The 23,188-nt window shown below is 50.0% G+C and overlaps 11 protein-coding genes across 11 annotated transcripts; 6 read left to right on the top strand and 5 right to left on the bottom strand.

Annotated features, from left to right (window-relative positions):
* Nucleotides 1-272: 272 nt before the first annotated feature.
* trm44 (tRNA (uracil) methyltransferase) lies at nucleotides 273-3,566 on the top strand (the record flags this gene model as incomplete). The annotated part of the gene is made up of 5 exons (XM_058512329.1): nucleotides 273-297; nucleotides 350-1,757; nucleotides 1,816-1,960; nucleotides 2,019-2,049; nucleotides 2,569-3,566. The coding sequence occupies 5 exons, from the start codon at nucleotides 273-275 to the stop codon at nucleotides 3,564-3,566; spliced, it is 2,607 nt and encodes an 868-aa protein (XP_058373658.1).
* Nucleotides 3,567-3,802: 236 nt separating this feature from the next.
* Nucleotides 3,803-5,694, bottom strand: N7446_003579 (CorA family magnesium transporter; the record flags this gene model as incomplete). Its single annotated transcript, XM_058512328.1, has 3 exons — nucleotides 3,803-4,412; nucleotides 4,463-5,103; nucleotides 5,167-5,694. The coding sequence occupies 3 exons, from the start codon at nucleotides 5,692-5,694 to the stop codon at nucleotides 3,803-3,805; spliced, it is 1,779 nt and encodes a 592-aa protein (XP_058373657.1).
* A 404-nt stretch (nucleotides 5,695-6,098) lies between these two features.
* Nucleotides 6,099-8,172, bottom strand: N7446_003578 (uncharacterized protein; the record flags this gene model as incomplete). Its single annotated transcript, XM_058512327.1, has 3 exons — nucleotides 6,099-6,130; nucleotides 6,186-7,902; nucleotides 7,963-8,172. 3 exons carry the CDS (start codon nucleotides 8,170-8,172, stop codon nucleotides 6,099-6,101), a joined length of 1,959 nt encoding a protein of 652 aa, XP_058373656.1.
* Nucleotides 8,173-8,244: 72 nt separating this feature from the next.
* N7446_003577 (uncharacterized protein) lies at nucleotides 8,245-8,487 on the bottom strand (the record flags this gene model as incomplete). The annotated part of the gene is made up of 1 exon (XM_058512326.1): nucleotides 8,245-8,487. The coding sequence occupies one exon, from the start codon at nucleotides 8,485-8,487 to the stop codon at nucleotides 8,245-8,247; it is 243 nt and encodes an 80-aa protein (XP_058373655.1).
* A 1,307-nt stretch (nucleotides 8,488-9,794) lies between these two features.
* On the top strand, nucleotides 9,795-10,279 carry N7446_003576 (uncharacterized protein). The gene is made up of 2 exons (XM_058512325.1): nucleotides 9,795-10,069; nucleotides 10,117-10,279. The coding sequence occupies exons 1-2, from the start codon at nucleotides 9,907-9,909 to the stop codon at nucleotides 10,176-10,178; spliced, it is 225 nt and encodes a 74-aa protein (XP_058373654.1). The 5' UTR covers nucleotides 9,795-9,906; the 3' UTR covers nucleotides 10,179-10,279.
* A 417-nt stretch (nucleotides 10,280-10,696) lies between these two features.
* N7446_003575 (ssDNA endodeoxyribonuclease RAD1) lies at nucleotides 10,697-13,980 on the top strand (the record flags this gene model as incomplete). The annotated part of the gene is made up of 8 exons (XM_058512324.1): nucleotides 10,697-10,744; nucleotides 10,804-10,981; nucleotides 11,043-11,130; nucleotides 11,182-11,252; nucleotides 11,300-11,351; nucleotides 11,403-11,879; nucleotides 11,929-13,021; nucleotides 13,072-13,980. 8 exons carry the CDS (start codon nucleotides 10,697-10,699, stop codon nucleotides 13,978-13,980), a joined length of 2,916 nt encoding a protein of 971 aa, XP_058373653.1.
* Nucleotides 13,981-14,295: 315 nt separating this feature from the next.
* N7446_003574 (uncharacterized protein) lies at nucleotides 14,296-16,552 on the top strand (the record flags this gene model as incomplete). The annotated part of the gene is made up of 6 exons (XM_058512323.1): nucleotides 14,296-14,416; nucleotides 14,468-14,602; nucleotides 14,652-14,906; nucleotides 14,957-15,083; nucleotides 15,134-15,989; nucleotides 16,052-16,552. The coding sequence occupies 6 exons, from the start codon at nucleotides 14,296-14,298 to the stop codon at nucleotides 16,550-16,552; spliced, it is 1,995 nt and encodes a 664-aa protein (XP_058373652.1).
* Nucleotides 16,553-16,794: 242 nt separating this feature from the next.
* On the bottom strand, nucleotides 16,795-18,029 carry N7446_003573 (translation initiation complex factor eIF1A). The gene is made up of 2 exons (XM_058512322.1): nucleotides 17,903-18,029; nucleotides 16,795-17,738 (listed from the first exon to the last, which is right to left on the bottom strand). Exons 1-2 carry the CDS (start codon nucleotides 17,921-17,923, stop codon nucleotides 17,310-17,312), a joined length of 450 nt encoding a protein of 149 aa, XP_058373651.1. The 5' UTR covers nucleotides 17,924-18,029; the 3' UTR covers nucleotides 16,795-17,309.
* Nucleotides 18,030-18,541: 512 nt separating this feature from the next.
* Nucleotides 18,542-19,051, top strand: N7446_003572 (uncharacterized protein; the record flags this gene model as incomplete). Its single annotated transcript, XM_058512321.1, has 1 exon — nucleotides 18,542-19,051. One exon carries the CDS (start codon nucleotides 18,542-18,544, stop codon nucleotides 19,049-19,051), a length of 510 nt encoding a protein of 169 aa, XP_058373650.1.
* A 320-nt stretch (nucleotides 19,052-19,371) lies between these two features.
* On the top strand, nucleotides 19,372-20,750 carry N7446_003571 (putative chitin biosynthesis protein (Chs5); the record flags this gene model as incomplete). The annotated part of the gene is made up of 2 exons (XM_058512320.1): nucleotides 19,372-19,443; nucleotides 19,548-20,750. The coding sequence occupies 2 exons, from the start codon at nucleotides 19,372-19,374 to the stop codon at nucleotides 20,748-20,750; spliced, it is 1,275 nt and encodes a 424-aa protein (XP_058373649.1).
* Nucleotides 20,751-21,069: 319 nt separating this feature from the next.
* N7446_003570 (putative aspartate transaminase) lies at nucleotides 21,070-23,047 on the bottom strand. Its single transcript, XM_058512319.1, has 3 exons — nucleotides 21,528-23,047; nucleotides 21,367-21,472; nucleotides 21,070-21,314 (listed from the first exon to the last, which is right to left on the bottom strand). Exons 1-3 carry the CDS (start codon nucleotides 22,605-22,607, stop codon nucleotides 21,250-21,252), a joined length of 1,251 nt encoding a protein of 416 aa, XP_058373648.1. The 5' UTR covers nucleotides 22,608-23,047; the 3' UTR covers nucleotides 21,070-21,249.
* Nucleotides 23,048-23,188: the final 141 nt, after the last annotated feature.

The following is a 23,188-nucleotide window of genomic DNA, read 5'->3' as shown; positions in this document are numbered from 1 at the left end:
TTGATATTGAAGGGTGCTAACTCCTCGACTGAACTCCCTGCAAATCAGCATCTTCCCCCAAGCTTTAAATCCTACCAAAACAACACAGCTCCTGCTCAACCTCCATGAGGCCTCCAACCCTCTGAAGTCGGCTGGTCCGATCATACAAATGTGCTTGCCAAGAGATAAATGCTCTTGGGCTGCGGGGTTGCCGACGCGAAGTTGGAGAAAAGATAAGGCGTGCGGAGTATGTCACGATATCCGACTTCCCTCTCACAACGAACAGAGTTGAGATGACTGAAAGTGTTGCCTACAGAGGTTGGTAGAAAGAGATGTCTCAACAACTCTTCGCGAATACTAATCGTTACAGCCTTTGAGGCTCTGTCAGAGAACACAGGATACGTTGCGGCGCTAATTTTGTCTGCTTATATCTTCTACCAGCTCATCTACCAGCCACTACTGGCAACTCCTCTACGAAAGCTCCCAGGTCCAAAGGCTTTCGCCGCATCTAAATGGCGACTGGCGTTTGCCGACTACCATGGAGTCAGAACTCAATGCGTACACTCCTTACACCTGGAGTATGGCACTGCAGTGCGCATCGGTCCAAATGAGGTGTCATTCTCCTCCCTTTCCGCTCTAAGAACGATCTACGGTGCAGGATCGGGGTTTGAGAGAACAGAGTTCTACAGAATGTTTGACGTCTATGGACGACAGAATCTTTTCACCTTTGCTGGCACTAAACAACATGCTGAGAGGAAGAAGCTACTTGCCCATGCTTATTCCAAAAGCATCGTACTGTCGCCCAACGCCATTGCAAAGCCCTTGATAGAGAAAAACGTGAAGAGCTACCTGGACCTGTTGGAAAGGGAGAAAGATGTGGCCGAGGAGATATTCCAGAGCCTTCATTGGTTTAGCCTTGACAGCATTACCGGCTTCCTTTACGGAGATCAATACGGAGGAACGCATGCACTCGGAGGAAATGATACGGACAGGAGGATGCTGAGCGATATTATCGACCCTAGTCGGCGAAAGCTAAGCTGGTATGCGGTACACTTGAAGCAATACACGAAGTGGCTTTATACACGGACGGGAGCCATAGAGAAAGTTGTCACAAAGCTCGGGCTACTGCCTATGCAGAAACCTGCAACCTATACGGGTATTCGAGCACATGCCCTCCAATCATGGACCGGGTTTGAGACTGCTGCAATGGAAAAGGATCCGGAGCAGGACCTGACCATTGCTGATAAGTTGTGGCGCCACAGGAAATCTGGCAAAGGTACTCGTCTCGATGGTCTCGATATGGCCTCCGAATTGGCCGACCATCTACTAGCCGGTATCGATACGACAAGTGATACCCTGATGTTCGCGATATGGGCTCTTTCTCGACCAGAGAATAAGATCTATCAAGAGAGACTAATCCAAGAAGTCGATACTATTCTCGACACAGATTGCAACGAGGACGGAAATCCACTCGCTGAAGTCGCCGACCGATTGCCTTACCTTGATGCTGTTCTCAAGGAGACACTTCGGCTATATGCCCCTCTACCAGCATCAGAGCCGCGATCGATGCCGGTTGACACAATAATTGACGGTTACCTTATTCCAGCCGGAACCATTGTGAGCATGTCACCGTACACACTTCATCGCAATCCTGATGTATTCCCGGACCCTTTGAGATTCAACCCTGAGCGATGGCTCGGTCTATGTGGGGATCTTACAGAGATGAAAAAGTGGCTCTGGGCGTTCTCTAGTGGAGGCCGCATGTGTATTGGCTTGCAGTAAGTTTAACTCGGTGAAAGAAGACAAAAGTGAAGATCCTTTGACCAATTATTCTAGTCTTGCCATGGCGGAGATGACAACATTGCTTGCTGCCATCTACAGAAAATACACTACTAGTGGGTATGAGAAGCAGCAAGGCGTGAGCCCTGGGATTACGAGCCGATTTGAAGTCTTCTATGATGAGACCTTCTCCACATTTGAGGTAAGAAGTTGCTGACGCCTCAATATAGATGTTGAATATTTACAGTACTTTGCATTAGGAACATGAATGTTGGATTGGGTTTAAAAAACGTAATTTCTGAATCAGCAATTTTATTAGTCCGGGAAAAACGAAAAATGACATCTTTCCAATCTGATTCAAAAAGATTGTTCCCAACATGATTGTTTTGTGTTTAAAAGCTTTCCAGTAATCGATTGATACTCAGTCACGTGGGGCGGTTTGAATACGCGACGTCGTTTAATCTGAATGTTCCGTGTCAGCTACTATAAAACTTTATTGTGCAGACATTGATCGAGCAACTCAAAATCTCCTGTATGTTATTGCTAGTGATTGGAGACTCAAATCAGCATCCTGCTTATCGTCTCCTCAAACATCAGCATCCAATCTGAATCCAAATTCCACTTCGGCTTCACCTCGTCAATGGCGGAGAACTATTCATATATCTCAACGAGAGAGATTTTTGTCGATGTCTTCTGTTCCCGGCTCTAGACTGCCGAGCTGGGCTCAGACTCCCAGCTCAGGCAATCAGGATGGCGTCTCACAAGATCCAATCGAAACAACCTACCTTCGACTGAAGCTCAAATATGCAGAATCATTACACCAGAACTGGATTGAGAAACTCGAACAACCCAAACAAATCTTGGAGCAGCTATATCTGGCTGCCTACCTGATTGAACTCTGGCGAGGCATGTACGGCGCCGTTCCAGCAACAGACCAATTACAACCTCAACCAAACAGCAATGTGCTATTTCCGGGGTTTGTGAGTCTAGCCTGTGGGAGTGGTATCCTCGTGTACGTGCTTTATATGGAAGGGTACAAGGGATCAGGCTTTGATGCCCGCCGTCGCAAAACCTGGGAGACATATCCCATCGAGGTACAGGACCGCCTCGAGGAGAGAATATACATTCCCCAGCCTTTTACAGATGCCATAGGCCTGCCAGATATCGAAGCAGAAATACACACGGGCGACTTTCCAGCCGATGTATTCATCATATCTGATCATTCAGACGAGTTGACTGTTTGGACTCCACTTATGGCTGCCCTTGCTAGTCCGTCGTCTCCTTTGCCGTTTTTCATTATACCGTGTTGCTCTTGTTCTCTTTCTGGCATTCGCTACCGCTATCCTCCGAAGAAAAGCATACTAGAAAGAAAGAGTGTCAATTTCAATACGAGTACAAATGCCGAAAAGTATGTGGAGCAGAATCCTCAACCTTCTTCTGGCGATTTACGATCTCTTCGAGCCACAAAAGACGAGCAGAAAACTGATCGTGGATTCGGCAATTCTATGATTGGGTCTCTTACAGCTAAGACAAGAGATATTGCTGAGGAAGTTAAGTTCGAGGTTGAGGAGACATATTTACAGACCCCAGGTGCTTTTTCCAGGGCTTCCAGGGCATTGATAGGGAGAAGAAAGCAGCAGGTAGAAGAGTCGGCCAAAACGAGCCCTGGCCAGAGCTCCCAGTCGGCGCTAGTGGATAAGGTCACCAAAATTATTGAGCGTGAATGCGCTAAAGATGGAGGAGTTCAGGCTGCTGCCAAGCTCTGGATTGAGCAGGCGAAGAGCCTTCATCGGCAACAAGGAGATTGATAAATAAGTGGATATCAATTGGTATTTCGTTAGGTATGCTCTAGATCTATTCACAGCGAACATGTAACATGAATCATGGAGGGGGGATATAGAGGAAAGACTGTGTAATGTACAAAAATAATACAGTGCTCTTCAACTCCGTTGCTGTTAGTTGGAGATTCAAATCCAAATGCCAAAAGATTTCTGAAGGAAGCGCGATGACCGGTCGGCCATTGGATATGTCGATAGTAATTTGATCACACGCCTGACTTGTTGACTGGGTCAGGCTTCACATTAGCTTCGCGGGGGGCAACAGTTTCCTTTTCAGTGCCCTTGCCACCTTCTGAGCGAGACGTGTTTTGAGAAGGAGAAGCTGGAGCTGGAGATTGTGCAGCAGCAGTGCCAGCGCCATTAGGAACTCCAAATTTGGTGTTCCTAGATGCAGCCTGAGCTGCTGCATTCTCTCTGAGACGCTTCATGCGTTCGGATCTGCCTTCACCTGGGAGACTGCCCCAGATAGGTTCGATCGAATCGGCGCGCCAGTTGTTGCGGTTACCGCCGAGTGCACTGCGCTTCGGAGATAGCGGAGCGAGAGAAGTGCCTCCCACGCCAGATTCACCCCACATGCGGACGCGCTGGAGCTTGCGAAGTTTGGCAAGTCCGTAGACGCATACAAAGCCTGTAAGAGCGAAGCAGATGACTGAGACACCACCGAAACCGAAGTCGGATTCTTCGATGAAGTTCTTCAAGTTCATTCCGTAGAGAGCGGAGAATAATGTTCCTGTTGCGAGGCCGAGTGTTCCAATGCTGAACTTAAGGTCCATGAGCATGAGCGAGTTGCGGTTGGCATCGAGAATGGCCTTGACTCTGTTTCATGTTAGAGGTGCCTGGTATTTTGAAACCAAGAGTGAACGTACACTTCTTCTGTGTTGCGGATATTCGTCACAAGGTTACCACTGGCCTGAACGATTTCATCGCACACCTTGTGGTATGACTCCAGGAGCATTTCAACTTCTTGGTGATCATCCTCTTCTCGCTCTTTGCCCTTCGATCTCTCGGACAAATACATAGCTGCCAAATCGTCATCTGCTTCTAGCAGATCATCGATAGCATCTCGTACCAATCGAGCTTTCTGTTCGAATGTACCCAGCTTCTTAGAGTAGATCAAAAGGTGCCGAAGCTTATCACGATCGATATCTTCTTCCAGCGCGCGTAGAACACGCACGACCGGATCTCTCACTCCGTTAAATTCCTCCTCAAGGCCACTTGTTACACTGATGAGAACGGCTTCCAGCGCGCGGAACTCGTATGGTAGTGACTGGCTGGGCTGAGTGGCAAGCTGTGATTGCTTTTGGCGTAGCTTTCCTTCTAGATCGTAGATGAACAGCGATTGCATGTAGGAGTCTGTTGATCCGTACGCGTCGAACACAAGCACTCGGTCCGCTTTGATGAGCACTCGCAGGTGAAGGAGGTTGATTAGAATGGCACTCGGCCGTACCAGAATATGAGGGAGAGTTGACGAATCGATCTTGCGCAGGTCCCGAGGAAGCAGTCCGTACTATATCACACGATTCATTGGTTAGCAAAGGTCCAGGTCTAGCATGCGAGGTTAAATATTAACCTTTGCAATCAGCTCCAGCTTCCGAAACTCCCCATTTACAAGCGTGACGTCTCCATTGATGTCAAACTCCGTGCATCGAATTCGCAGCTCGTTTGAAGCCTTCGCTGAAAGGCTTCGGCCAATGTTGAATAAACCCTCCGTGCCTTCGTCAATAAGCCCAGGACCAGCAGGCCTTTGGTTCTGGTATTCTGACGCTTTATTCCGCTTCAAATCGAACAGCCGCCGGAGGAATGGGCGACTTTTGGTGGACGCGAGACGCGAGAATGTTACCTGTGTCGGCATTGGTGACGGCAAGAGCATTGGTCTGGTCGCGCTGGATCTTCCATTCGTGGCGCCATCATTTCTTGCAGGGTACGGAGTCGTGGGACGTGTCCAGCTCGAAAGTTTGGAGGTTCGTTCAGTCGAGAAGGCCTTGTCGCGGCCGAGACGTTTCGGGCGAGCGCATGCTGGGGCAGCCGAAAATCCAGACTGTCTATGTAGAAAGCGCAGTAACGAAGCTGAAGGAGCAGACAGCTTTGGAGACAGCATGTCTGAATGTCGAGCTGTTAATTCTCGCGATGAGATCAGATGCGCTTTTTTCCCGCTCTCGGAACAAGGTTGATCCGGGCACCAGAACTATGAAACTTCAAAACATTCTTGTTTTTTGTCTCCTTAGTTGTACACAATTCTGCTGTGACATTCAGGCCCTCAGTAAAGAGCAGAGAGCTATCTCGGTGATTAACGCTACTGACATCTACGATTCCCTACTCAAATACTGAACCAAGCTGTTCGCACTCTACCATTGAAAGCTATATACAAAGTGCATTGTCTTGCCTCCCTCTGAAGCGCTCTTAAAGCCAAACTTTTGAGCAGAGAAATATAATGCTCGATGCTTGCAAGAATGCAAAGCCATTGGTATCTTAAAATACTTGAACAAATCCACCGCAAACTGCTCACCAATCGTCATCGTTGTCTTTTTCGTCATCTGCGAGGATAATTAGTTACCATATCATTCATTTCAAGGGTCATTTTTTACGTACCACTTCCGCTGACCCTCTGTTTTCTCTTGTTGAGGGCATCTTGCAATGCGCCAGCCAGACCACCCTGAGGAGCACCTCCTCCGCTGGGGCTCCCAGCAGACTCGTTAGCACCACCGGGCACCAAGGCAGCACTTCGATCTTTCTTGTCAGAGTCTTTGACCTTGCGCAGGCCTCCACCACCGGAGGCTCGGATGGACGCCAGAAGATCATCGCGTCCACCGGTGCTCTTAGGTAAGGGTGGTGTGGCACCCCCAGCAGGGGGAGGGGGAGGTGGAGCACCGCCAGATCGACCAGGCGGCGGAGGTGGAGGTGGTCCCCCAGGTGCCCCAGAACCACCTGCAGGAGGAGGCGGGGGAGGAGGCATTGAAGGGCCGCCACGCCCTGGAGGAGGAGGTGGAGGGCCACCAGGTGCCGCAGAGCCAGGCGGCGGAGGCGGTGGAGGGGGAAGGCTCGGAGATGGTGTAGGTACAGATGGCGGGGGAGGGGGCGGAGGCGAGATTGGGCCTCGGGGCGGTGGTGGTGGAACCGCTGCAGGAGAAGATGGCGCGGCTGGCACCGGTCGAGGAGGCGGTGGTGGAGATACAGGACCCCTGGCGGGTGGAGGTGGAGGGGGTCCTGTCATAGTAGTTGTAGCCGGAACTTTAGGCGGTAATTGGGGTGGTGCTGCTGGGCTCATCGCACGAGGCGGCGGGGGAGGAGGCCCACCTGGTGCAGGGCTACGGCTTGGTGGTGCCGGCGGCGCGGAGACCTTGCGATCACCAGAGAACGCCGGTGGTACCCCGAATCGAGATTGACTAGGTTGGTTCTCTTCCATGGGGGTTTTCGGGGGGCGCGGTGGCGGCGGAGGACCGGGATTAACATTCGATGTAGCGCGTGGACGGCGCGGCGGCGCAGGGCCAGCTGGTTCGGCAAATTTGCCTGCATCTGCAAGTGGAGGAGGAGCGTTGAATCTGCGGGCAGGCGGAGATGGTTCACGAGGAGGAGAAACTGGTTCCTCTGCTGCTTCGGGGCGTGCCTTTCGAGATGGAGGGGGTGGCGGGGGGCCGCGTCGGCTTGACGAGCTGGATCCTGTGCCTTGAGGGCTGATTGTGTTCACCTTTGGAGCAGGAGGCGGAGGAGGTGCGGCTTTAGGCTTGCTCTGTTCCTCGGTAGGCTCTGATTGAGCTGCCGCTTGCTTCTGATCAATGTACATCTTGATGAAATCGGAGTTCTCGGCAATTTGGTCTTCGGTAATTCCCATCTCCTTGAGCTCGTCCAACAGCTTTGCATCAAATGGCAGGTCTGGCTTAGCAGCAGGCGCGCTTGGAGGCGCACTTGGAGGCGCGCTTGGAGGCGCACTTGGAGGCGCGCTTGGGGCCAGTGTCGGGGGAGGAGCAACCTGTATTGACGGCGCAGGTGCTGTCGGCGGCGGCGCACTTGGAGCTGCGCTCGAACGATGCAACAAGCTACCGAACAAAGACCGACCAACCTTCCCATTGGCAATAGGAGCCGGCCCCTGTCCCCGGGTTGACGCGAATGGGGTCTTGAGTGTCTCTTTGCTCGCATGTTTCTCGCGCTCATGCAACTTCTTGATAAAGGTCTTGGCCTCCTTTTCGTCAACGAAGGATAATCCGGCGGCGCAGTCTTCAAGTTCGAATGTATGGAAGAAGGTTCGGTCCTGGTTGTAAGCAAAGTTGTCATAGAGCTCCTGGTCCCATATCACGCCTCTTCCAGCAGGCTTCGCCATCGCATTGTCAGCACTCAGCTCTTATCTCTGGGTCCAACATACACCACTCACCGAGACATCGACTATCTTCAGCCAGAAGGTTCTTCCTACGAGGTCATTGCAGAGAACTGCGGCCCCTTGAATACCGGTAGATGTCCATCGCTGTCCATCGGGGTAGGCAACGTAGAGTCGTGCGACAGCTACGGCGAGGATCTTGTTGGCGGGTTTGGGGACATTCCGCTTGACAGTCTCCTTGTCGGCATCGCTGAGGATAGAGGGCATGGTGATTTCAGGGGAGCCCACAGTAGACGAAGAGAGGAAATGTGTAGTTCGAAGGGTTGCTAAATGAGTAGATCACACATTGCAGCCGGGCGGGTATCTTGATGGAGTGCCCAACACACCGACTAATAGGATAGCGGCGGGAGGTACGGAGTATAAGGGGGGAGATTGAGGTATTCCGGATCGGAGGGAGAGAGGTAGGTGGAGAGGAGCCGAGCGGCGGTAGCCTTGGGAGTTGGAGATGATGAGGGAGGTGAGAAGACGTAGGCGGGGGACCCAGTACACCGGAGTGACCTGGGCCTTCCGCCGCACCGCCATAGTGGCACGTGGTACTTTGGATGTACTATTAAGGCGTGCCCCAGGGCAATTTCGACATCTCTGATATTCTAAAGTACAATTGTATTCTATTTCGGATCTATTAAAACGTTCTATAGTAAGAAAAGGGGTGTTAGCAAGTGGGATGCTGCTAAACGTGAAGTGCGAATTGTATAGAAAGAAAAGAGGGAAATTCACCTTATTGGCGAAGTTTAAGAGGCCTAAGCTAAATGACGTTGATATAGTATGGAGTAGTATGTTCATTCTACAAGTGACTTCGCGTCTTGCTATGAGTGATACCAACACCTACAGTAGGACTAATTTGCAACTAAAATAGGCAATTTGTATAGCAGTCTGTCTACACAAGAAATGTGTTTCTCAGCTTTTGTTTGTCCAACCCATATACTGTGCAAGGTCACGGCCTAAACCATTATCTTCTCAAACATCGTGACAGTCTCTTCCAATGCCCGCAATCTGGCTCCGATATCTCGCTTCCGGCTCTCAGCTGATCGCATGGCCTCAGTGACATCCTTGTCTTGCACTTGCTCAGCTCAGCCTCGAGCGGGTCAATGTCACTGAAGCCTTTTCAGTCACTTTTTGGGCATCTTTTATGCGATCCTTGACATGAAGATAGATATTCGCGTCAGCAGAAACAGGGAAGACTGTTCAAAATGCTGATTTCTACTGTTATCTTGCCACTGAGTGACTTGATCGCGGAAAGCTGAGCGGACGCGGTATTGTGGGCCATTTGGTTCAGAGGTGCAATTTGAGCCACGGCTTTATCCTTGACAGCATAGTCCGGTACCAGTGAACAAATACCTTTGGTACAGCCCAGCACAGACTCATAGGCTGTCTCAGATCTTGGGTAATCGAACGACGACTCATACGCCGGATATTCGACGATTGTGATGGACGATGTGCTGTCTTTTGGTCTGCGTGGTAGCCGCTGTCAAAGCTCTTGCGGTTTCTGGCCTAGAAATTCAGGTTCTTTTAGCGAAGTAACTTATTTGATTCATGGAGCATCTTCAATCTTATTTCAATATTCAGTTCAATACTTCATAAACTTTATTATCTTACGCACACTGTATATCGCTTATGGTTAGTAAAACTAGACCGATCAGAGGCATCATATTGTTGGCCTGAGGGCGAAGCATAACTATAAATTCGCTTCAGCAAGATAAAAACTTATATAGCAATCAGAAATAGGGTAAGTCAATTAACCAATCATAGAATCATGTCGTACCTACATTAACACATTTGCACTGCCATAGGTAACATTGTTAATTTGTCGCCCACCGACGTCATCCCGTCTGAGATCTATAAAACTGACACTTCAAGTCCTGTTTCTCCTGTTTCCTAGTACTACTTCATTTGAACTCTCAATACTCTCTACCCAAATTTAGAACGCTCTGCTGTTTCATTATGCCTGTGATCCCTGAACCGTCGGACTTTCCAGCTGTGCTCCAAAAGGGAGGCAATGAGTCTCAGAAGAAATCAAATGAAGAGTCTCAGAAGAAACCAGATGATGAATCCCAGAAGGCGTCTGCTCAAGACTTCTTGTCCAAGGGTCCTCATATTCCTGAGAGTATGTAACTCACTAAACTCGTGTCTGCCGTGGCTAACTCCCTGTAGACATGCCCCCCAAGGCTTCGAAGGAGGAACTCGAGGCACGCATGAAGGAACTGAACAAGTGATCTGAGGGACTGTCGATAGATGATCTTAGTTTTGCTATGATTTACGTTTTTTAATCACTATTCTTTTTATTTTGTCTGCTCTTTTTTATCATCAGTCCGGGAAATTATTCAGACTTGTGTACGCAGGCAATACTACCTAGCTGTCTTCCGGTGCTCCTCTATCAGGGGCATGCCTGTCTTAGCCAGAGTAATTAGTGCACATGAATTCTTTCACATGATGCTTTGATCAAAATTTATTCTCGAGGTGGTTACACTTAAAGAGTTGACGTAAACTGGGAAGCCACCTAGTGCTGTAGCTCTACGTTTCATGGCTTGAATTTGGACATACATACTATCAGATGGCCAGTTGAATTAATCTTCAAATCCTCTGGGCACCTACTTAGGAACAGTTCAACTGTGCCAAATGTTCTTCATACTTCCCAAGGTAAGACATTACGTCATATGTCATGACACGTGACCTCGTGACATTTTGACTGACCAGATAGTCCGTTGCCTTAACGCGTCAGGAAGTGCTCCCTATGCCTCCAGAACGGACTAATGTGCCGGTGAAGTTGTCCCTGCCACTGGTAAGTGACCCATGAGCCCATAATGAGTGGTACAAAGCACCTAACTAACTTACTTGAAGCAATACCAGCAGGAGCTCTTCACCGAACTACGCGCCGAAGATGAGCTAGTCGTGCTCGCACGCGGCCTCGGGCTACTACATCTAATAACCAATCTACTTCATTTCTACGATGCGGCTGGGAACAATTTGGTCTTGGTGGTTGGGGCGGATGAACGTGAGAATGAGTGGATCGGAGAGGGTAGGTGAATTAGACCAGACGTGTCGAGCGACGGAATCACAGGCTGACGGGCTTGGAATAGCACTGGCGGAGCATTATGCTACTAGCAAGTCACCTCTTGCTAGGGGATTGAAGGTCATCAATACTGAGAAGGCTACGGTGCCGATGAGGTGGGTATCGTAGATCTGCCATGTAGACTACGGTTACTGACAAGCTTCCAGGGAGAGAATCTATGGTGAAGGGGGTATTCTGAGTGTAACATCCAGAATATTGGTCGTGGATTTGCTCTCAAGTATGCATACGTTCTATAATTTCTCTTGCACCTGCTGATCCTTACAGAGCTGCTTGATCCTGAAAAGGTCACTGGTATGATCATCTTGCATGCAGATAAGTGAGTTGCATCTATTGATTAATATTTGTACAGCAACTGACCCATGTATAGGGTTGTGGCAACGTCGCTCGAGGCGTTCATTGTCCGTGTCTATCGGCAATCGAACAAGCGTGGCTTCCTGAAAGCATTCTCGGATTCCCCAGAGCCATTTACGACAGGCTTTGCGCCCCTAGCCAAGATGCTGCAGAATCTCTTCCTTCGCAAAGCATCACTATGGCCTCGTTTCCACGTGTCCGTAGCGGAGTCACTGGAAGGAAATCGAAAGGCAGAAGTGATCGAGTTGGAAGTTCCGATGAGCGACAAGATGAGAGAAATACAGAATGCTGTCCTCGAATGCGTGGAGATTAGCATCACTGAACTGAGGAAAAGCAACACAGGACTAGATATGGAAGAGTGGACTTTGGACAGTGCCTTGCATCGGAATTTCGACATTATCATCCGGCGTCAACTGGACCCAATCTGGCATCGTGTCAGCTTCAGGACAAGGCAAATCGTCAGCGACCTTACAGATCTTCGAGCAATTCTTCAGTAAGTCTTGTCGATTGGCTCTTCTCTGTCCACTCTAACAAATTTGCAGCGCTTTGCTTACTTACGATGCTGTATCTTTCGTGAAATACCTCGATACTATTGTGGCTGCACATTCTCCGCCTCCCGGCTCTAACAAGCACAATTACTCTCCTTGGCTCTTCCTTGATGCAGCCCATGTCCTTTTCCAAACAGCCAAGTCGCGGGTCTATGAAGGAAAGCTTAACAATGAGCTCACTCGCCCCAACTCATACTCGACAAACTTCTCTTCTGAATTAAAACCAGCTCTTGAGGAACTTCCAAAGTGGAATGTCCTATCGGATGTTCTTGGGGAAATTGAGCACGATGCTTACCTCCATCCTCAGAGTATGGACCAATCAAATAGCACTATATTGATAATGTGCAACGATCAACGAATATGTCGCCAGCTTCGTGAGTACATTGGCACAATGCATGCCAAGATTGCCCATTCCGATTCCAAAGAAGACGATGATCCAGATGAGAAGCCCTCTGCAGAAGTCATGATGCGCCGCCGACTACGCGACTATCTTAACTGGAAGCGATCGTTGTCAAATGTAAACAGAAACTTGTCACAAGCAGGAGAAGACGATAGGACCGGAAAGTCTTCCGAGTCACCCGCGGCCCAGAGCGCGCCTCAAGGGCGACCTCCTCCAAACAAACGTCGTCGAGTGCGTGGCGGTGGTGCGGTTACTTCTGCCTCAGGACGTGTCCCAAATAGCAGTGTTCAAACCGAAGTCGAATTGCCTGGTCAGGTCGTCAGCTTGCTCAGTGAAATTCAACCCACTGAAGTTGAGGAAACACAAAAGGAGGAAATCATCATCGATGAATTGGAAGATATGGAAGATTTCTACGAATTGTACGATATGAATGATCTGGTTATGATCCACCCTTATGACGGTGACATGGATGAGCACATACTCGAAGAAGCGCGTCCGCGATACATCATCATGTATGAACCGGATGCAGCCTTTATTCGAAGGGTGGAGGTCTATCGCAGCTCTCACTCGGGGCGTAATGTGAAAGTGTACTTCATGTATTACGGTGGCTCGGTCGAGGAGCAGCGGTATCTGAGTGCCGTCAGGCGAGAGAAGGATTCATTCACCAAATTGATCAAGGAGAAGGGGGTAAGTTACTGACTCAGTCGTCTGGAATCTCTAGCTAACCTCTCTTTCAGAACATGGCAGTTACTTTAACGCACGATAAAAAGGCCGAAGACCCACAAGAGCAGTTCCTTAGAACAGTGAACACTCGTATTGCTGGAGGAGGGCGACTGGCTGCTACCGCATCTCCTCCACGGGTAGTAGTTGATGTGCGAGAATTTCGAAGTGCGCTCCCATCGTTGTTGCATGGCAACAATATGATAGTGATCCCCTGTCAGCTCACCGTGGGCGACTACATTCTCACCCCGGACATTTGCGTCGAGCGAAAGTCGATCCGCGATCTGATCACTTCTCTCAAAAACGGCCGTCTTTACAACCAGGCTGAAACTATGCTCCAACATTACAAGGACCCATTACTTCTGATCGAGTTCGACCAGAACAAATCCTTCACATTTGATGCCTTTGCCTCCATTCCGACTGGTGCCACCTTCTTGACAGACTATGGCTTCTCATCCTCCGGCACTGCGACCACCACGAGTAGCAGCTCGCTTGCCAATCCTTCCAATCCCAAGTCCGCCCAGCATCTACTCGTTCTTCTTACCCTTGCCTTCCCGCGACTGAAGATCATTTGGTCTTCGTCCCCCTACCAGACGGCCGAGATCTTTGCGGAGCTCAAAAAGAACGGCCACGAGCCAGATCCCCTTCGTGCAGTTCAGCTTGGCCTTGATTTTGATGTCTCTAACTCTGGCTCTGGTGATGTCATGGCAGCTGCTGGTATTGAACACCGTACCTTCAACCTCCTTCCACAGGATCTACTACGAGCTGTGCCGGGTGTCACACCCCAGGCCCTCGAGCGACTGATCATCAAAACGGACAACATCAGCGAAATCGCCAATATGAGTGCAGAACAGCTAGATCCCTTGGTTGGTAAAGAAGCCGCCCGAAAGATCGTCGCCTTCTTTCGCAAGAGTGTATTTGATTAATGAAGTTTCAACTTACGCGTAAGCTAAAACTAGTCAACGCGCCAAATCGAGTATGTTGAACATGAGCCTACGTCAACCAATGTAATGTGTAACAGACACAATCAATCTCACTCTGTATCTCCCCAAAACAAGTGTAAACCGAGACATCCGAGTGCTAGATGATCGTAGAATTGCAACCTGGCCTACCCCATAGTATTCTTTTCGTCTTGGCGTCGATCCTGCAGATCACCTAAATAAGGAAACGCAAGGGCTCTCCTTAAGTGGAGAGACCTCATCCTTTGCCATCATGGCGTTTGACGTTTCCAACTACGCATCATGCATCTGAAGTTTTTTTCGACGGTCGCCTTGGCTGTTGTTGGCGCCGCTAAGAATGTACGAGATGTTGAGCCGTGTGCGAAGGTTAGCCAGTTGGTAGCTGATGCCAACCAAAACAAAAGTGAGTTTTCCTACTCGATTTGCTTCTGTGGAATGTAACTGACAGTCGCAGTCAATGCCCGTGTGCCTCATGATTTGGCTCATCAGTGTCTACTGTCTATGCCCTTTGACTCGGATCGTGCCCTTAATTTCTTAAATCAGGTCCGCAAGATCCTCGAGTTTCAGTCGACCATTGATATCTTGAAAAGTAAGTATATACACCATGAAGAAAGCTCTCTGTTTCTAACATGTACTAGATCCCCCGGCCGGATATACCATGCCCTCCACGGATATCATAGGCGGAATTAACACAATTCTGGCCAAGGCAAAGAGCAATGGGTTTTCAAGTCAGTTCGACATGGACCTCGAGGTTAATAAGCTCATCAAGTCTGCTCATGATGGGCATCTCGCATTCCAGCTATGCTCACAATCTATCTTCACCTATGGGATAGACCTACCCCTGGTATCCATCTCAACAGATGGTCTTGCTCTCCCACAGGTTTACACATTAAGTATGTCCAGCTTCGATCGATACCAATGAGTCTACTAACCAATTTGTTAGACGATGCCAAACTGCAGAAGACCAACTCAAAGGCTGTCTCGCCTCTTGCATCTATCAATGGCACAGATGTAGCCACGTTCCTGGAATCATATGCCAGCGGCCAGAGTCTCCAAGATCGCGACGCACAGTATGTACCCTTCTCTCTTTCACCAATCTTTCCAACACTAACAGCCAAAGATACAATCGAGTGTTCCCCGGACTGGCCCGCAGTGTCACTAACACTCCCACCGACGCCAACGGAATCTGGGCCTCCATCGGCGACTGGACTGATGGCGCCGAGCTGTCCCTGAAGTTCGCCAATGGCACCGAAAAGATAGTGCAGAAGACAGCCACGCCAAGCGAGCGATTTTTCTCCTATGAAAATGGAACGCATCTCTGGAACACCGAGTGCGTTCCTCGTGACTTGTCCACGCCCTTGAGTTCCTCGTCTGTTGCAGAGAAAGCATCTGAAGTACCCGGACTCCCTAGTACCGACTGGCGCACCTCCGCCAATTCAATCGCGGGATATTACTCGAATCTCACAGATTTGCAGGACACAGCAGTCATCTTCTTGCCTACATTCTCATCTAGTGCATCAGAGGTTGCACAGATTGCCACCGATTTCTTGCAGAATGCCACGGCTGCCGGGAAGAAGAATGTGTTGATTGATGTCTCTGCCAATCCAGGTGGATACATGTCTATTGGTATTGACTTCTCTCGTATCTTCTTCCCCGGTGCTACCCCATACACGGCGACGCGTTTCCGGGCACATGATGCGGCGAAGTATCTCACCAAGGCGTATTCGCGGGATACATCTACCGATTCGAGTAATGTCTTTGCGTATAAGCAGATGGTCCAGCCTGATCAGAAAACGAATTTCAGTTCTTGGAAGGATCTCTATGGTCCGCATGATATCCTTGGGAGCTCGGCTTCAAGTCTGCTGGCTAATTTTAACTACACATCCACCTCCTCGGAAGTCTTTCCTATCAATGGATATGGGCCTGTTCCTTTGAAGCCGAGCAAATCCCTGTTCCCAGCGGAGAACATCGCAATCGTAAGTGAATGCTTTTCTCCGCAACACGAACGAATGACTGACACAATTTTCAATACAATCAGATCACAGATGGCGACTGCGTCTCAACCTGTGCATTCTTCGTCAAACTAATGAAACGCCGAGGCGTGCGGACAATCACATTCGGCGGCCGTCCTCAAAAAGCAGCCATGCAAGGCGTCGGCGGCGTAAAGGGCGGCCAGTCCCTCGGAATCAACTATATCAATGGCTACATCCAGCAAGCGAACAAGCTGATCAGTGACTCAATGAATAGTTCGTCTCCGCTGTTGACTATTTCCGAGTGGAAGGCTTTCAATGCGTCTAGTCCCAGCACGGCGGCGACGCTTTCGTGGAGTGGTAATCTGAATCTGAGGAATGAGTATGACCCCGAGGATGGGGAGACGCCGTTGCAGTTTGTTTATGAGGCTGCTGAGTGTCGGCTCTTTTATACTTTGGAGAATTATTTGGAGAGGGAGACGGTTTGGCAGGCTGCGGCCAAGGCTATGTTTGGGGGTGGACGGTGTGTGGAGGGCTCGACTAAGGGGAAGGGGAGTTTGGATTCTTGATATGGTGTTGAATATAGGGTTTTTGGGGATAGTTAGCGATAGACATAGACGTAGTCAGTCTACTTGCCTGTGTAAATAAGCACTACAAGGCGTTCCAGGTTACTTTTCTATACATAAGAACTCGACTTTCATGTCTAGTCTCCCAAAGGAGTAACAGTATGTATGTGGGTAATATTTTCAATTCTCGTGGCCCATTTCATGAATCTATCATAAAAGAACAAAGAAAAGCAACTCGAGGTGAACAGAGCAAATGCGCCGCATGCAACGCATTGCAAAGAAACAAGCACACAGGTTCATTATGTGTCTTGCAACTATTTTGAGTCCTCTGTATCTGATCCTAGGTATTTGCAAAAACGACAATGGAATTGAGGATCCACCTAAAAAACCATAATCGCCGATAGACAAAACCTGAGATTCCTCTGTTCGATGGCTTCGAGCCCTGGAAAATTGTCACAGTAGCGCCAGTGTGGGGATTCCCTTGCCTCATGCAGAGCCGGGGTTGAGAGCAGCGTCGAAGACTGAGAAGGTTGTGATGCTCTTGATATCCGTTCAAGCGAACGTACGGAGATGATCGTAAACCGAAGGGGTCTCGCGTGTCAAGTAGGCAGAGATGATCGGGATAAGGTAGCCACGACACTAGACCAACAGCGGCGAGTATGAGGGGATGGCGTTGGCGAACATGGAGAACACCGAGAGACGTTTCCGGGGCATTCTTGCAGGGCAGAGCATCGAACTCTGGGGATGGCAAGGGGTGACCTTAGAGGTCGTCGACATCGATCTCCTGGCCGTCCTCGCTCTCGCGGTCCTCGTCGAACTCGACGTTGTCTTCGATACCCTCGGCGCCGTAAGTATCGGTCTCGTTGATCTTGGCGTGCTCGGGCAACTCGCCGTAGGCCTTGAGAGAACGGGCCTCGTCGGCGGTGTACTTCATGATAACATCACCCTTCTCGTCCTGGTAGTCACGGAGCGAGAGGAGGATAATGTCACCCTGGTTGATCCAGACCTTCTTGCGGAGCTTGCCACGAATGTGGGCAAGACGGCTCTCGCCGTCGAAGCACACGGCCTGGAGACGACCGTTGCCAAGCATCTTCACAACCTGAGCATACTCCTGGCCTTCTTCCTTGAAGACAAGCTCACGCTTCTCGTTGTCGTTCTCGTTCTTTCCGCGACGACGGTTCTTACCACCCTGTAGTCAGTTGTTAGCATGTGTCTTTTGTCATATTATTTCAACGATGAAATTTATCCCAGGACCACATCACCAGCTCGTCAGGGGGTCAGCCTGAAGCGGTAGGTGAGAGTGGCGGGGGAGGAAATTATCAAAGAAAGAGGGGCTGAATTTTGTGATCTTACTTTTCCCTTGTTCTTGGGCATGGTGGTTGTGTGCGACCTTCACCTGGGTCGAATCTCACTTGTTGTGTTTTTTCCTGCAGATCAATCAAGATCTAAAGAGGCCTGATCGAGGATGACCAGAGAAGCGAGGATGGAAGAAAGAAAGAAGAGTGGGGGGCGTTGTGCCCGGTCAAATCTTGCGTGTTACGTAATCAGGCACCTTGCGTCAGTGTGGAAATTGCGGCCTGAATGCTGAGGTGCTACCTGACCGCCTGGCAAAAAAAGACGGCGAGTTGAGTATCTTCAGATCTTGAGGTCTTGATATTCTGTGTTATTTGGAGGCCTTGTGTTACTGTGGGATTGCAGGCTGGTATTTACTTACATCACGTCTGACTTGGTTCCCTGGGCTCCGGTCATTCCGAGACTTGCGATCCTACCTCCATTGGGCTGCTAGCTCAGGCGCTCATATCGATATTCATTGTATCTCGACGATACTTCTGTTGCTCGAAGTCCAACATCTCGATCCATACAATGGCCAGAGTGCCTGTCGCTCTTTCATGAAGCTCGCTGCTGATCCTATATGATACCAATGCGCTGCGAATCTCCGAATCTCTCTCCGAACCAACATATCCTTGCGATTACCGATACTCCTTTCTCACAATGTCTGTATTCAAGGCGGTAACGCCTACCAACAGTATAATAATGCGGTGGGCTCCCAAAAACAACATGCCTCCCGTCGCAAGCCGCTACCTAAACGCACTCTCTCATCCAATCCGACCCAAGATTGTCCATCTCTGCGGGCACCGAGATCGCAATACATTATGGTGGCGGGTTTCAGTGACACAGCTCCAGCAGCACAAGCGGGTGGTCCGTTCCTGGTGCGCACGTCGAGTGCGTGTTGCTATTGAGCAAGCTCTCAAGCAGCATGGATTGGACAAGTCAGGGAAACCGCTCGTCTCGGAGTCCCCTCTGCACAAGACCAATGTGACCGGGACTCTAGATATCCTCGTTCAGTTGCCGTGCGTGACTCAGAAAATGGATTCGCTTCAGGAAGATGCGAACAATCTAATATCTTCGTTTCTGGAACATGAAGCAGCAAACAAGGTCAATGAGCCGCAGCCAAAGTCCAATTCCAAAGCTAAAACCCGGCCATCGTGGACAAGACCATAGGGTTGTGGTCAATATGTATATTACTCTTTCATATTCTTGTATCTTACTATCACTGTACATTATTTGGGAGGCATCGGTCATGGCGTTTGGAATTGGCTATCTAACAAAATGACAGTCAGAGTAACTTTACTCACTACTATGTATATTAGCCAAGAATATCCATTTGAATTAAATACAACATGGTTGGCTTGAAATTGAAGTAAATATAGAACGCATCTTAGCTCCCGTTGACACTCGCTAAATGCCGATCTGGCGGAATCAACAACTCCAACTCTCTACAACCACCACCATTCATCTGAACTCTCACCTTCTTCTACACAATGTTGGTCTCCTTGACAGTCGGCAAGGTAGACGCTGGCGTCGCAGTCCTCCTGACTCAAGACAACCGCCTCGTAAGCCACAACCCCTAGGTCGCATGCTCCCAAACAGCCAAAACTGCGACACGACAAGCCTCGCCCAACCCCAAAAGAAACATAGCTAATCAACCTTCGCGCAGATCGAATTCCCCTCCGTCCTCCTCCCTAACAACATCGCTTCTGGCAGCATTGTCGACATCACCGTCTCGCGCAACCACGCCGCAGAAGCAGCCAGCGCAACAGCCTTCCAATCCCTCCAGAAACGAATCCTCAACACCTACGGCGTGAAAGCTCCCTCGCCCCCGATCCTGCGTCTGCGAAATGCCACGCAGACTTCCCTCGTCCTCGAATGGGACCCTATCGACTTGGCTACCGCATCCCTGAAATCCCTCTCCCTCTATCGCAATGGCTCAAAGGCCGGCTCCATACCCCGTCCCCTGGAGACTCGCAGTACGAAAATCTCCGGTCTAGCCATTCACTCCGAATACACTTTCCATCTGGTCCTCCGGACGACTGCTGGTACTTACCAGTCCGAGAAGCTGACGTGTCGCACGCACAAGATGACCGATCTGTCTGGTATCACTGTCACAACAGGCGTACTGGATCCGGCGCAGAAGGAGGCTCTGGGATCTGCACTTGATCGGATTGGTGGTAAGATGATTGACTCTGTTCGCATTGATACTACGCACTTTGTTTGCACGGAGGGCCGGGGCCCGCTTTGGGAGAAGGCTGTTGAGATGAATATTCCTGTTGTCACGCCTGAGTGGGTGGACGCTTGCGAGTCCGAGGGTACGATTGTTGGTGTGCGTGGTTACTATCTCAATGCTGATCCTAAGACTCGGCAACTTGGTGTCATTCATGGCTCTTCGCATCAGCGTACTACTTCTACCATTTCCACTGCGACTCTGGCCAACCAGGGCAGGCCCAGTACTGGTAGACCTAGTACTCAGCCTGTGAGAAGCCCTGTGCAGGAACAGGTGCCAGAGGAGCCTCCTTTGACTCCGTTCCCTGGGGGTGAGATGAGTGGTCAACCGCAGGCGCAAACAGAGGAAGTTGGATCGGCGGAAGATGACGCCCCGCCTCCCTCGCCGCCACCAAAAGATGAGGGAGAGGATACAAATGAGACGGTTCAGAATGGAGACACAGAACCCGTGTCTGTGCCAGAGATGAAGATCGATGGGCCTGAGCCTGAAGTTGAGGCGGAGGAAAGCAACGGAGAATCAGACAAGGGTGCCACTCTGCCACAGAACAGACCCGAAGATGATTCCGAGGCTGCAAGTTCTGGCACTGCAAAGAGCAAAGGGAAGGAGAGTGAGGGTGACTTCAACGAAGTCCCTCTCTGATGATTCTCCTTTCCGCTTGTTCCTTGCTCCGTTAACCCATTTGACTCCTCTACCATTGCCCTATATCTGTTCTGTTGTCGAGCAGTGTCTACGAACTTTTTCAGTACAGTTTTACATTGTTGTGTTTGGCGACGCGCCTCTATACCTAGGTAGACAAGGTCTTACGAATGTGCCCCGACTGATCTTTTTCCGTTTTTATTGTTCAATTTGCCGTTGTATGTACAGTAGATAGTTTTCCTAATGCAGCTCATTGATCCAATAGCCATTTAACTCATTTTAGATCTAATATAGGATAGGATGAATAGAAGTAATACCGAAACTGGCAATGATTCTCTAAATGTGAATTCTATCATGAAATGTCGTAAAATCAGAATATGGCCCGCCAGATGCAAAGTCTGAAACAGAAACTTGACTTTTGAGAGAGATCCGATATCCTCTCAGGGCATGCAACTGAAATGAAAATCAAAAATTCGTCCAGCTCGGACCCGTTTCAAATGATTTAGTTCTCGGTCCGGATGACATCGTCAATTGCCCGTGCGACGTATGCGACATTCTTTTCGCTCACTGTATTCTATGTCAGCTCGTATTCTGGATGTATGGATTCGAAGTTTCTTACAGCCGCTGATGGAGGCTCGGCCGGACTTGAGTAGATAGATGTGATACTTGTCCTTCAGGGCGTAGACCTGCTTGGGGGAGAGACCGGTGTAGGAGAACATGCCGTTCTATGGGATTATTAGTATAAATTACAGCTGTAAGATAGTCTTGTTCGCAACTTACCTGTTGGATAATGTGCTCCCAGGTGCCGGGGGTCTGCAAGCGGACCAGCTCATTGTACAGAGCCTGGCGCATAGCCTTAATGCGGGAGCTCATGACCTGCAAGTCCTGGTGCCAGTCGGCAGTGAGCTCGTCGCTGGTGAGGACCTTCTTGACGATGCTGCAGCCAACACGAGGTCCCATGGAGAACTCGCCACGGATCAAATGGCAGAGGTTGTTCACCACGATGTCGCGAATGGAGGTCGAGCTGCGGTTGGTGACATAGTGGAACGCACCGACACGCTGGCCGTACAGACCGAAGTTCTTGGAGAAACTCTGTGCAACGCACATCTCCATGTCGGGCTTGTGGTTGAAGAAGTAGCGGACGGCCCAGGCGTCCTCCTCGACGGAGCCTGAGGCGAATCCCTGGTAGGCCGAGTCGAAGAAAGGGAAGAGGTTCTTGCGCTCGCAGAGGTCGGCAATGGCCATCCACTGCTCCTTGTTGGGATCCAGGCCGGTGGGATTGTGCGCGCAGGCGTGCAGCAGCACGGCGTCGCCCTCTTGCGCATCGTTCTCGAGGGTCGACATCATGCCCTCGAAGTCGAAGGACCGGGTTGCGGCATGGTAGTAAGGGTAGGTCTTGCGGGGCACACCGGCCAGCTCCCAGATGGTCTGGTGGTTGGCCCAGGAGGGGTTCGACAGCCAGACGCTGCGAGGTTTCATGTGGTGGGCGAGGAATATGGCTCCCAGGTGGTTGGCACCGGTGCCGGCGACAGTCTGTACGGATCCAATGCGTGCCTTGGCCTCTTCTTCGGTCTGCTTGCCCTCGAATCCGAACATCAGGTCCCGTGCGATTCCGAGGAAGGGCACGTCACCCTCGATAGCCGTGTACTCGTGGCGGAAGAGGTCGTTGTCTACTACCAGCTGCTTCTCGGCCTTTTGCACGACAGGCAGGGGCCATGGCTTGCCATCGTCGGTCCGGTAGACACCCACACCCAGGCTAACCTTGTGCGGGAAAGTGTCGACGGCGTAGGCACCGTTCAAAGCAAAGATCTCGTCTGGTGGGACCGGGGCCACATTGAGGCGGGTGTTAACGTTGGCCATGGTTATATGTGTGCGATTGACTGAGTATTCGATTGATCTGAGCAAGTTGTGTGGAAAGAGTGTCGGTCAAATAACACGATCGAAGATCGCTGAGTCAACCCGATATCGCCTTTCTTTTTTTGCCCCGCGGGAAGTCCCGCTTAGTAGCGGTTCGTGAAGAGCAAAGCATCATACACTCCTTGCTTGGAGATAGATAGCCGTGGATATCCTTCAGCAGAATCGAGTAGATTGCAACTTTTGACCCTAGCTTTTCTGCTAACCTTGGAAACTTTACCCTAGCGGTCAGCTGAGGACGTGGCGTCTGCTGACTTCCTTTTGAGTAAGCAGCCCTTCTTTGATGAGTGAAGATGTGAATATGGTTCTATTGCATTAATATGGATCCAAGGGGCTTTGCATTCGTTTTTCAATAGTTGGTGGGGAGTTGCAGTTGGGAGATGCAGTGGCGGACCGTATATTCTGTAGTGCATGAATATATAGATTAACATGACATATATGTGCAAGCGCTTTAGATAACTTCCACCACCAATCATGTTTTTTATGAACTATATCTCGATTCACATCTTCAATGCCGTCATGATTAT

This window comes from Penicillium canescens (assembly GCF_028828765.1).
Source record: "Penicillium canescens strain IBT 15451 chromosome Unknown utg000003l_segment0_segment0, whole genome shotgun sequence".
NCBI lineage: Eukaryota > Fungi > Ascomycota > Eurotiomycetes > Eurotiales > Aspergillaceae > Penicillium > Penicillium canescens.
The sequence above is the reverse complement of the archived record's forward strand: the minus strand, read 5'-3'. Positions and strand labels throughout refer to the sequence as shown.